The sequence below is a fragment of the Nothobranchius furzeri genome, chromosome 3, assembly GCF_043380555.1.
Source record: "Nothobranchius furzeri strain GRZ-AD chromosome 3, NfurGRZ-RIMD1, whole genome shotgun sequence".
Classification (NCBI taxonomy): Eukaryota; Metazoa; Chordata; class Actinopteri; order Cyprinodontiformes; family Nothobranchiidae; genus Nothobranchius; species Nothobranchius furzeri.
Window position 1 is genome coordinate 61,758,118 of NC_091743.1, and position 13,265 is coordinate 61,771,382.

Genomic DNA, 13,265 nt, shown 5'->3' on the forward strand with positions numbered 1-13,265 from the left:
GCAGACGTTTTAGCAACTTCACCTTTTTAATGTGTCAAAACCCATAATTAGGCTCCAAATCCCTGCATCCTAATTTTAACAATCAGACTAAAAATCCTTACTAATGCATCTCCTCCTGCATGGAGGATTAGCTCTGAGAGCCAAATCTGCTTTTTTTCTCTCTAAAGAGCCTGGCTGTAAAAGGGCTTTAAACCAAGTGTACCCACACCCCACTGTGACGCAACATGTTGCAGTAGGAACTGCTTTAGTAACAGCCTCTTTTAGCACCATGAGTTGCTCTTTCACTACTTTAATGTGCATAAACGCTGATGGCTGAGAATCTAATGAGCATAGCTGGCATTATTTGAATGTATTCTACAGTAATAGAGTTGAGATGCAGGTTTTGCAAATTTAAAATGTGAGTTCTTTGATTTCTACTGAGTTAATACCCACTATCAAAAGCTCTTTGAGCAACAACAAAATACTTAGGATTAGCCATGCCGTCAGGCACGCAAAACAAACACAATGCAACGGGTTGTCAGCTAAAGACTTAGTTTTCAGTCCTTGTGCATGATGTGAATGTTGTGCACAAGGTTAACTCCAGGCAGATTTGTATCAATAGACAAAGTCAAGCTGGCAAACAAAGTCATCAAATTCCTGTGATGTCTCGTTTTGCTAGGCATATACATTTTGTTGTTCAGGGAGAACATGTAAAACTGGTTAAAGAAGTCTGTCTCTCTTTTGTTTTTCAAGGTGACAGTCAAGGTGGAATGCATTAAATGCCTTGGGGCAAAAAAAGAAAACTTCAGGAGGAGATTAGCTTTACCTGTGTCACTTGCCAGCCACAGTTGGAATTTCTCTGGTGGGTCTCGAAGAGGAAATCAGGTGACAGCTGCATGAAAAGAGAAGAGGTATGAAAATAATGATGGGAAACATAGATCAGCCTCATAGGAAAAAAGTGTGTCCTTCTTTGTTAAATTGATGTTTAAAACAATAAAAAAATCCTTGTAATTTCTGATTATTTTTTCGTGAATGCAACAGTAAGTCAGTCATGAACCTGGTGGTCGAAATTCTGAAGAAGTGCTCAACCTAATTTTTACAGGAACTGAACACTGGTGCACCATTTTCAGGAACTAGAAGTGAACCACATCAAGGCTGAGCTTCAAACAGCAGAATATTGAGTCTTATTTCCTGATATTTGGACATCTCGTCTTGGACTGGATAACAGCAACATGACTCTACAACTAACTTGCAATGTCAATATTTTATCTCTGCAAATAAGACAAACCTGGAGGAGTTCCGCTGTGTGGTGGAGTTGCTAATGCTAATAGTTAGCTTCTATAGCCAAGACGTTCTCTGCTTTTTCCTGGACGCTAAGCGACCAACAGCCTTTCCCGTCATGAGCCAAGATGGGTGAGTCCATAAATGTTAAGTGACAATGTGACGTAGTTGTTTTCTTAATGAGAGCACAGCTAGCAATTTTCCTGCTGCTTTTGATCCACCCTGTTCTTCTAATAACGACCCAGATTCCTTAACTTCTCAGTTTTAACGAGCACTGCCTCTCCATTCTGGACAACATCTGTCCTGTCAGAACCAGATCAGTTCCTGCAGTGAACCCTACTCCCTGGTTTAATGACAGCCTTCACAGCCCGAAGCGCCAATGCAGAAAAATTGAGCATTTGTGGAAGAAAACCCATCTCCACATCCATCTGCTGCACCTAAAGGATCTTCTGACATCCTTTAACTCTGCAGTCAGAGACGCTAGGGTGTCCCAGAGCAAAAGGAACCCCAAAGTGCTGTTTAACACCATCAGCAGCATCGTCTCTCCTTCCTCTCCTACAGCCTCCATCCACTCTGTTGCAGACTGTGAGAACTTTCTGTCTTTCTTTGTGGACAAAGTCAATAAGGTTAGATCTAGCATCTCTCCTTCAGCCTTATCTCTGCCTCTCCCGACTCCAACCAGGCCCATCATCCTAGATAGCTTTGCTCCGGTTTCTTTGCCTGAGTTAACCAAACTAGTTAACTCTATGAAGACCTCTGCATGCCCCCTCGATATCTTACCCTCATCTTTGTTTAAAAATGCTTTTCAGTCCATCGGTCCCAGCGTGCTCTCTATAATTAATGCTTCTCAGGTTTCTGGTCAGGTCCCTGCTTACTTTCAGAACGCTGTAATCCACCCGCTTCTTAAAAAACCGAGTCTCGACCCCTCTCTCCATAGCAGCTTCAGACTCATTTCTACACTTCCGTTCATCTCCAAGATCTTGGAAAAGGTTGTGGCTAAACAACTCACAGCTGCTCTTGATGAACATAACATCTATGATAGCTTCCAGTCACGTTTTTGTAGAGCTCATTCTACTGAAACAGCTCTTCTTAGGGTCTCCAATGACCTTCTGACTCACAGTGATGCAGGGGACTGTTCTGTTCTGGTCCTGCTGGACCTGACTGCAGCACTGTTGACCATCACCTGCTACTGGAGAGGCTGAGAGACTGGGTAGGCCTATCAGGATCTGCTCTGGAGTGGTTCTTCTCTTATCTTTCTGAGCGCTCCTTTTCTATGGCCGTCTCCAAGTTTAGGTCCTCCACCACCTCTCTTACCCATGGTGTCCCACAAGGTTCTGTGCTGGGGCCTCTGCTCTTCCTCCTCTATCTGCTTCCTCTTCAGCACATCCTGAGCTCCTTCAAAGGAATCTCCTACCATCTTTATGCAGATGACATCCAGCTGTACATCTCCTTTAAGCCCCATGAGATGTCTAAGCTGCAGCTGTTACACACCTGCTTAGACTCTATCAAAACCTGGATGGCTGGGAGCTTTCTTCAGCTGAATGAAGATAAGACTGAGATCCTCATCTGTGCCCCAGACAAGCTGGTTCCCAAAGTCAGAGACTCTCTTGGTCAGCTTGCTTCTCACACCAAACCTTCCGTCAGGAATCTTGGTGTGACCTTTGACCCAGCTCTAACCCTGGATTCTCATGTCAGTTCTCTTGTTCGCTCTTCCTTCTTCCATCTCAGGAACATTGCTAAGCTGAGTCCCATTCTGTCCCGCTCTGAAATTGAGACAGTTATCCACACCTTCATCTCCGCAAGCTTAGACTACTGTAACTCTCTTTTCACGTGTCTGAGCACAACCTCCCTGAACCTTCTACAGGTGGTTCAGAATGCCTGTGCTCGGCTTCTGACCAAGTCCTCCAAACACACCCACATCATCCCGCCTCTCCTCCAGCTTCACTGGCTGCCAGTCAACTTCAGGGTTCATTTCAAGATCCTGGTTCTGGTCTTTAGGGCCTTACATGGGCAAGCACCATTTTACATTGGTGATCTTCTTAGTCCCTACACCCCCAGCAGGTCCCTGAGGTCCAGTGATCAAAGCCTACTGGTTGTTCAGCTCACCAGGCTAAAGACCAAAGGTGACAGATCATTTGCTGCTGTGGCCCCCAGACTCTGGAACTCTCTCCCCCTGAGCCTGAGATCAGTGGACTCAGTGGTCTCCTTTAAAACGCAGCTGAAAACTCACTTGTTCAAGCTGGCTTTTGTATGGCCTTCTTCACCACTCTCTCTTTATTCTGCTCTCCCCACCTATTCCACCTTCCTCAGGATCCACTGATTTCCCTCTTTCCTATTCCCTCTCTCTCTTTCTTAACATTTTTTAATCACAATTGTCTATTTTTTGCTCATTTTAAATATATTTTAACCATTTTCTAAATTCTTTTTTATATTTTTACATTTTTTTTGTTTTTTTTAAGTGCCTCTTGATTTTTATCTTGAGTGGTGCTATAGAAACTATTTCTTCTTCTTCTTCTGTCAGGCTTTTCAAATCCTAGAGTTTCAGCATCTACTTTCTATCAGAAGCTAATGCAGGAGAGAGGTGTAGGAGATCGTTTTCACGTTCAGACTGCATGAAAAACTCAAAGTGATCGATTATAATCAGAAACAAGATTTAAACAATGTTTTTCAGTTAACCACACCTTTAAGCTAAAACCAGACATGAAGGTAAATCTTACACCAGCAATGAAACGTTTGTGCGTTCCTCACATTCTGCCATCTTTGACTCAAGAGTACACTCACATGTGTGAACCCACTTCAAGTGAATGAGGCAGCTGCTACTCAGCCAGAGTGAAACTTTAGTTTGACTCAAAGACATTTTCAGGGTGTTTAATGGCTCAGTCTCTGAGTAGCAAGACGACATCAGCGACGACAACTCTGATCATAAAAAAACATCACAGTAGTCAAAGATAACACACAATGTCCCGCTCAACAAGCTTATTCAAAACCAGCAGCGCAGGTAAGCAACACATATAAGGGAACCAAGATAAACAGCAGAAACGCTCATAACGAATATTCACCCTGTCATAGGCGCCGGGGCAACTGGAGTGCTCCTGCGATGGTTAACTGTGAACTTGTACTCTTCAGCCTCCAGTGGTTTCATGTCATGATGCATTTTCATCTAAGTGCCAAAGTTGAAAAACAAACAAACAAACAAACAAAAAATGCGTCTGTTCTTCACGTTCCAGCCCATAACTACTTCCCCATTCTAGAGGGAAGCTGTTTTTATCAGCCTGTCTCATGAGCAACAGCACATCAGGAAGGTGTGAGCTCAGATGAGTCATCCTACCAGCACTTGGACAGCGTTGCCACATTAACCACCGCCCGACTACTTTTCTCAAGTGTTCTCGCAACAGGAAGGCATATTTTAATAGTTTATCACAATGAAAGTAAAAATGATCTAATCATAACGTTAACCTTTCATTGTGTGAAAATTATTTTGAGTGTTTTAAGGCTGATGAATTGGTTTGTTTGTAATATTGAACAGAGTTAAAAAAGTTCAGCATGGTTTAATTGGTAAAATGTTAGGAGTTAATTAAACAAACTGTTAATTCACAGTATAACCAGGAAGTAGTGCACACATTTTACATAAAGAAATGTTTGAAATAGATCTGCAACTACAAATTTCACTTCATTTCATTTTTACTGAATGTTTATTGGCAATGTAGAGGTGGGTTAGGGTTAAACTTGGTTTATGCTTGACGCGTCCGCGAGGTTCGCGCTGCAAAATTGCATCATTTTAAGAACCACGCCCCTCCACCACGCCTCCGCACGGCCCATTTTCTAACTACGCGGACGGTCGGACGCGGATAAACATGGCGGACTGGCAAGAACTAGTATGGCAGAGGTTCGTAAATACAGACATTTCTATGATTCAGCTCTCAAAGATCACCGTGATCAACATGTTGTTAATAATTCTAGGAGAGAAATAGCTCGCACTGTCGGAAAAGACGAGAACGCCGTTAAAAATGCTGGAATGCCATGTTGTAAACAACAGTAATTTTTACTTCTACTATGGTGTAGTGTTGGATGCATGCCGTAGAGCTCCATGCTGCCCCGTTCAGTTTGGGAGAATATTGGCTCACCGCAGAGACAAGCCACATGAACCATAAACGCTGCAAGTTGTGAAGCGCGTTCCATCCGCGAGCCGCATCACCAAGCGGAAAGTAAATGTGTCAAGCATAAACCAAGCTTTAGGCACAATCCAGTCACTAAATGACTGAAAGTCAATGATAGTCCTCACAACAAATGCTAGACTAGTGAGTGTGTGTGTGTGTGTGTGTGTGTGTGTGTGTGTGTGTGTGTGTGTGTGTGTGTGTGTGTGTGTGTGTGTGTGTGTAGAGTTAGCAATTCAAGATGGCCACCACAGCAATACTAGCAAAAACAGTTGTAACTGAGTAGGGATAGACTAGTATGCCTGGTCGATATTTATATATCGGAATTGGCTGAAATACCACTTTAGTGGAGCTGATTTAAAAACAGGCACATATGCTGGTGGCCCAGGTCTGCTGCAGAATTTTATGTAATTGTTCATTCACAATCGTGAAAAACATCTGCTTAAAGAGGCAGTAGAATTTAAACCACATTTACCTTGTTGTTGAATATAGGCAGCCTAGGGTGTCTACTGTACCATACCAAACGTCCATGTTGTCTCTGACCTGCTCTCCTTTCTAAGTTAGCAAGGTTGTAACGGCCACAGAGAAACGGTTTGTTCTGAGAACAGTTGGTTTAACGCATCATAAACTTAGACACACTCCTTTAAATCTGCATGTCCCAACCCACTTTAGTGTTGCATATATAAACACTGGTCATGGTAATGCTAACCACAGAACAGTGATACGCCAAACTATTGCTAAAGCTAGCCTGAGCTGCTAAAGTTCAAGTAGAAAATCACCGCACACATTCCAGGATGCAATGGAAATATTCAGACTATGAATGAATGCAAAAAACATCCACAGCTTTTGGTACTTGTTCTTGTCACTTAGTCCCTCGCTCGTCCACACTCCCACATCGTTCGCATCCCAAAACCCCATACCCAGACATCAGTCGTTCACGCCCACAACTGCCAGCAGGGCAAATCGGCCGAACAACATGCAGCTCATTCACTATTCATATCCTGACAGAGTGGGCAGGGGAAACTAGTCTTTTTATGTGAGCCTAATTTAAGGGGTGATTTTGGCTATTATCAGGGCTCCTGGGCCATTTTGAGCCTCAACAAAGTTTTATATGTTATACAGAGGTTCAAAGAACAGTTTCCAGTTGTAAATAAACAGTATTTTATTGATTTGTCTATAAATGCGTTCATACAATGTTAAAGTCAGTTTAATTTGATTTTAATCTTGATGAGAAATGTTGTGCATCCATTGGCATTAGTGCCTTTTTAACATGCAAATAAGACAGAAAACCTCTCAGTATAGGCCAAGAAAATCGGTTGACCATGACCTCTACATATTGGCAATGATTATAGCAATAAAAAAACATATAGGTTAATCTCTTCAACAGAGTCAATTATTATAGATAGATAAATGTGCCTGTGGTAGTAGCTGAGAGTCGACACAAACATTACAGATGAGACAGGATATCTCAGGATATCATGTGAGACCTTGCAAAAGATGAGATGTGACACAGATTGCTAAAAAAAAATTAAACGCTTCTTTAAATAAGACAACTAAACATTAAAATTCTTGCATGAAAGGTGGTGGTGGGTGATATGCATTGCTTAGTTAAATGTCAGGGCTTTTAATTTTAAAGAAGGGTCACAACTAAAGTATTTTGATTCCTTCTTTGCTACCAGGTTTGGACAGAGTCGTTTAGAGCTAGACTAACAGAAGAGTTTAGTCTAGTCACAGAAAAGGTCACAGGTGTGCAACATAAGCTGCATTCGAGGCCATGCAAAAACTGGCAACAATCCACTTTAGTAGAAGCATCATGTGTTTGCAACCTGTTAAAATAACTTTTTACTGAAGCAAAACTGCTGATATGACCACAGAACAGTGACACGCCAAACTACTGCTAAAGCTAGCCTGAGCTGCTAAAGTTCTAGTAGAAAAACAACACAGCACACATTCCAGGATGCACTGGTGGCATTGAAAACATCTGGAGGAGATGTTTGGAGCAGATCAGAAGATATCTTGCTCTTCTGAAGACAAATGTAAAGCCTGAAGCTCTGAGATGATTGAGGATGATGGGATTCTAATCCTGAACCATCATCCTGATTTTCCCTCACAGCTGACGAGAAGGAGTTTGCCTTATGAACTTAATTATGTCCACTTCACACTCTTCAATCTAAGTAAAATATTCCTTACAGCACTGAGAACCCTAACCCTAACCCTACCCAAGTCTACAGACAAATTAATTAAAAAAAAACTTAAAATTAGACATGTTTTTTCTACTTCCACTTCCTCACTCATCACGACTTCTTTCAAGCATGAACAAAGCTTTGTTTAGGTCATTCTGCTAAACTGGTGGTGGTTTGAGAGATAGCTCTAAGATGTTACACATGTGGGTGTTGTACTCAAAGCAGTGCACCACTGCTCTAGAGTTTGATAAATAATCCAAAAGACCTTTTGCAATCGAATACAAGATTTTAGTTTCACTCCTCCAGGCTTTAACTTGATCTCCACTGTTCCACATAAATATAATATTATTCTTTAACTTCTCAGAAACCTGAAAATGTTTCGCTGTCACATGTCTGGATGCTGATATGTCTAATTTTAAGATTTGCATCAGTTGATGCAAACTGCAGCCCTGAAGCTCTGTTCTCTGGTTGCTTCTTGCAGTTTGGACCAAGAATGTCTTGAACTGAGTCGAATCTATATTTAAACTGGCAACGAGAATGTTTTTGCAGCAGTTTTCTCATCTGATATTTCGCCATGTGTGCATGGGTTTTCTGCATTAGAATAACAGTAGTAAAAGGTTAGTCTGCTCATACTTATGAGGAAATTGGAGAATAAATCATTTAAAAATGTTTTGCAAACAGCTGTCTATCATTTCAATGCCAGAATGAGTTAAAAATTGCTTGACTTAAAATAAATTTAAAATGATGTGATCTTTTTTATGAAGGAAATCATTTTATTTATTCATCTCTACTTTGGAATACAATTGCTGCAGTTGGGTCTGAAAATATTAACATAGGTGTATGAATATTTAAGAAAACGTATGTTAACCTATTGCAATTATATGAATTTATGCACAAATTGGTCATATAATGTTGAATCCAATTAAATCCAAGCATTCACATACTTTTTTCATTATGTATATATGTATATATAAGTATAGTATATATAAATATATAAATATATATATATATATATATATATATATATACTGTATATATTTATGTGTGTGTGTGTGTATGTGTGTGTGTGTGTGTGTGTGTGTGTGTGTGTGTGTGTGTGTGTGTGTGTACAGGTATAATCTGGTATAACACTATATTGGTTATTTTCTTCTTACCAAAGTGGACTGCAATATAGTTGATGATCTATTGATTTTTAGATTTTGTGACCCCATAAAAATAATAAATAAAAAAGAACCAGACCCCTAGACAGAAATAACCTTTAAAATATTAATTTAAGTGTCATTTGTTCAATAATTTGTTAAATACAATGTACTAATATAGATTTTGTTATTTACTGTTTAAACCTATCTGATGGTCAGTTAATCATTTACTAACCCAATAGCTGACAGCTTACAAGAGCTGCACAAATTAACTAAAACGTTTGCAGTAAACTTCCAAAAACGAGCCGATTATAACGGGCTGATGTCAAAATCGAACGAGTAACGAAGTAATCTTTAAAAATAAAAATCCAGACCAACTCTCTGTGCTGACAGGTAAAATGGGTCACTTGGGTTTCAACACCTGGCTCGTAAACTCACAGTGTGTGCAGTTTGCATTATACATCATGTACCGCGGAATAAAAAGTGACACATATAGGTCAACAGAAGGCATCACGGGCTGACATGATGGAGGGGAATCACTGCTTTGATCATATGCTTACTTTTTTTTTTAGATGAACAACATTAAATTTGAAACACTGATGCAACGCTGAGGCAATGTAGCTTTCAGACGTAAAAATGCTTATCTCGAGCAATCTGGATCATGCAGCTTGTGTTGATTTAGTTTGCAGATGTCATCCCAGATTTGGTGAATGGATCAATCTCAGTCAAATCTTACATTCTTCAAACATTTGAAACAACAGAATCCACACATAAAATCTATTCAAAACTCACGTGTATAATTGATTATTACTACGATGGCATCTTGTAACATTATAAACACTCCTTTGTCTCTGTTTCTGCCCCTAATGTTTCTGTTTGTCGCCGTCAGCTCAGAGGGTATTAGCTTGTTTTTGTGTTTAGGAGCCTTTCAAAGAAAAACTCATTAGAGAGGAAGTGTGTGTTAGTGGGTTGTGATTAGGTCAGTCAATGAGGGGACATCTAGAATGATCTAATCTCCTTTTTAATCTGACCACATGCAGGATTTCTGTCTGCGTCAGTGCTTGGCGCAGATCTGATCTGGAAGGAGTGACACAATAAACTCTCATGGGAAAGGTGGGCAGGGTGTGATTGTCTTTAAGTAGTTGGTGCTATCTCTGTTTGCAGATGTCAAATTGCAGCTGTTTGCACTTAAGCGTTACACAAGATGATTCATAACACTAATTATTAACACTAAAGGAAGAGCAATGAGATACTGACACCTCTGAAGAGCAAGATTAAGATATTTAAACACTAAAGTGGCTCTACAGACTAATTGGCTACTTTGATGTGGGGGAAAAGTGTTTCTTCATCAGTGCAAACTAAGTTTTGACAAATTTCATTAGATTAAAGGAAGGTTGAGTAGAACCAAAAGCAAAAATTATCTCCTTGCTGTGCGTTTGCTACAGAAGCAGGTTGGGGCTTCCTTGCACCTTTCAGCGGAGGCTTACAACTGTGCTTTGTCATAAAGTAGTCCCAAGTCTAAAATAGTGCCTGTGATTCCTTTATGTTACTAATTATTTTCACTTGCAGTCAGTCTGGTTGTTTAGGTCACCAAGCAGAATTGGGATCAAAACTGAATGATTTTAAGGACTTTTTTTTAACTCACAATGCTAGCTGGACCCATTCACTTACTGTGTTTTACGCTAAGCTAAAGCTAAAGTAGTACAGCCGGGTCAGGAGAATGGCTGGGCTGGTTAAAAATTGTTTTTTCCCCTTTATCTAATGCTGGGAAATATGTCAACAGACAAATGGGTGGAATATCTCTTTAGGCTACCTATACAGAGACCCAAGCATTTCTTTCAAACACAGAGAAAAGAAAAGAGAGCAAGAGATGCTCACTTTTGACTAAAAACAAACATCCCAAAAACTTTACCATCACCTCTGTAAAATCCCAGCATCTTATTGATTTCCAGATCTTCATTTAAATATGTCCTTTCCACTAGTGACGATGATTTAGAGTAAGCTAAACTATATATAACAATGGTTTTAAGGTGGCAAAGAGTTTACCTTGTGTATATTTCTATATCCAGTCTTAGAAAGTGTCAGCGACAGATGGCTGGTGTCCCGAGGCAACGTCTGAGTTTGTGCTGGAGCAGCCTAAACACACACACACACACACACACACACACACACACACACACACACACACACACACACACACACACACACACACACACACACACACACACACACACACACACACACACACACACACACACACCACAATGAAGTATATCTGATTATGACAGATACAGTAAGATCACACCCCGAACTTTCACAAACCAATGTAAATGTTGCTTCAGCACAGACCAAAGTTTTTTACATTTCGAAGTATTTCAAAAGTCTAAAAAGTACTGATGCCTCCCCCACAACACAGTTTGCATGACTCATTAACAGCAGCCAGGGAAGTTACTGTCAAAAACGGATCCAAGTCTCAGAGCCATAAAGGTCATCATGATAGTGTCACAAACTGGTTTTGTATTTCCCTAAAATTAATGCACCAGAAAATCCCTCCACATATTCACTCTGGGGCTTTTTATGAACAAATTTGAGGAAAGCATTAATGAGCTAATAAAACATGTTAAAGAAGCTGAGTTTTCTGTTAATTTTTAGATTAACATAAATGATCGACATCCTCTAGTAAAAAGTGTCACAAAATGTTTTTTCCTAGATAGAATGCATTTATCTTAATTATTGGAATCAGAGACATTTTTAATATGTGTCAACATTTTTCCAATATATGAATATATTGATCCTCCACTCCTCGTGGACTACGATTAGCCTGAGATTAGCCTGTCTGACACGTCTCACTACAAAGAGAGAATACCATCCAGGCTTTTCTGTGGAGACTTCTGTGCAAATGTCCCCATTGGTGCTGATGCAGACAAATCACACAAGCATGTAAGAGTCCTGACCCTGCCAACCTTCCCACCTTTCATCCGGCTCACACACTGATAACCACATTATAAGACGGTTTCGATAGTAAGAGGCCGCACAGGGGTTCAGGAGGAGCAGTGAATCAATACCTGCTGTGTTGGATTCTTTATCTTGTTGGGGATTTGAGCACGGGCTCGCCGAGGAGGTTTCCATGATCTCTCTTTGGTAATGCTATTGACGTAATAGCATCTACCTGTGGCTAGGTCAGAGTACTGCTCCCATGGCTCCATGACCTGCACGGGCTGCTGACCCGGAGCGGGGCAGGGTGGTTCAGACTGGGATTGACGCCTCTCTGGCTGCATTTCGGTGTAAATAGGAGAGTCTTGCCACGACAGCTGGGACATATAGGCTTCTGTTGGGACCTTGAATGTAGAAAGAGATGCCCAAAAAAGGTTTAGGAGGTCTCCAAAAGCAAAACTTATCTCCTCGCTGTGCATTTGTCTGTTTGACACCTTAATCTAACCGCTTACGTGTCTCCTCAGCCTTCATTAGTGCTTACATGAGTGGTTCATCCCTAAATTAAACAAATCAAATCAAAGATTTAAAACATGCAGGAAACATGCTGGAAGCAGACTGCAGCAACAGGTATGGCAGCTCCATTTTTTTTATAAGCCCAACAGACCAGAACGGCACTCTGAAATTGCAAATGCAGTTTTCTGGCCACAGAGGGCAGTAGTGGTCTGAGTAACATTTCATTAACCCTGTAAAGGTTCATTTTAGCACATGCTGGCTCAAGAAAATGATTTAAAACTCGGAAAATTTTGCATAGTATGCCTTTAAGAACAAAGATGTCCGTGTTCCACACGTGTGTAAACATTCTTTACTCCATTTACTCCAAGTGGCAGTGCTGCATCTTTCACTCCTCTGATCAACACCTTTCTTGTAATTATCTCCCTGATAACATGAACCTCATTCTCGGGGTCAAATGAGGCCATGTCTCATTGAAATGAAGGCCTGAAAAGTGCTTTGTGTTTTATTTTAAACTTAATTTTAATAATAAAGTAAAAGAATAATGAGCTACTTTAACTTTTTCTCTCCACAACAGACTTGATTTTCCTTCTTTTCCTACCTAGACTAGGTTTATATTTTCATCCACAAGAAGAACACAAAATTACTTTGACTAGATTATCTTTAGTGAAATATGTGAAAACATGTCAGGGGAGATTAAACTAAACTAAACTGTGACTTCCTCCCACAATCGAAAAACATGTCTGTTTCTATTAGTGATGCACCGATATGACATTTTAAGGCCGATACCGATATCCGATATTAATCAGTGTTATGGCTGATAACCGATATTGATGCCGATATATTGTCCATCCATAGTTTATATTAATTGTCCTTAGGTGTGTGTGTTCTTGGTTGTTTGTCCTGTGTGTCTCTGTGTTGCCCTGTGTTGGACCCAAGCCCCCACAATGTGGCTCAAAAATTGTAGCCAACCCAGGAATACCAAAAATTGCAGTTCCACCCTCATCCGCTGGGGGCTGGTGTCAGAAGCGAGCAAATCCTCATTGACTCCCATGTTAAAAATACCAATTTCACAGCAGAAATAA

General features: G+C 40.5%; 1 protein-coding gene across 6 annotated transcripts in view; it reads right to left on the reverse strand.

The window, feature by feature from the left end:
* Positions 1 to 13,265, reverse strand: part of arhgap9 (Rho GTPase activating protein 9) — a 61,708-nt gene that overhangs the window by 30,734 nt on the left and 17,709 nt on the right. For all 6 annotated transcript variants that reach the window (XM_054752279.2, XM_015959147.3, XM_015959148.3 and 3 more), the window contains 3 exons: positions 11,802 to 12,074; positions 10,783 to 10,872; positions 806 to 871 (listed from right to left, as the gene is read on the reverse strand). In XM_054752279.2, coding sequence (XP_054608254.2) covers positions 806 to 871; positions 10,783 to 10,872; positions 11,802 to 12,074 — 429 coding nt within the window. The remainder of the gene's footprint in view (positions 1 to 805; positions 872 to 10,782; positions 10,873 to 11,801; positions 12,075 to 13,265) is intronic.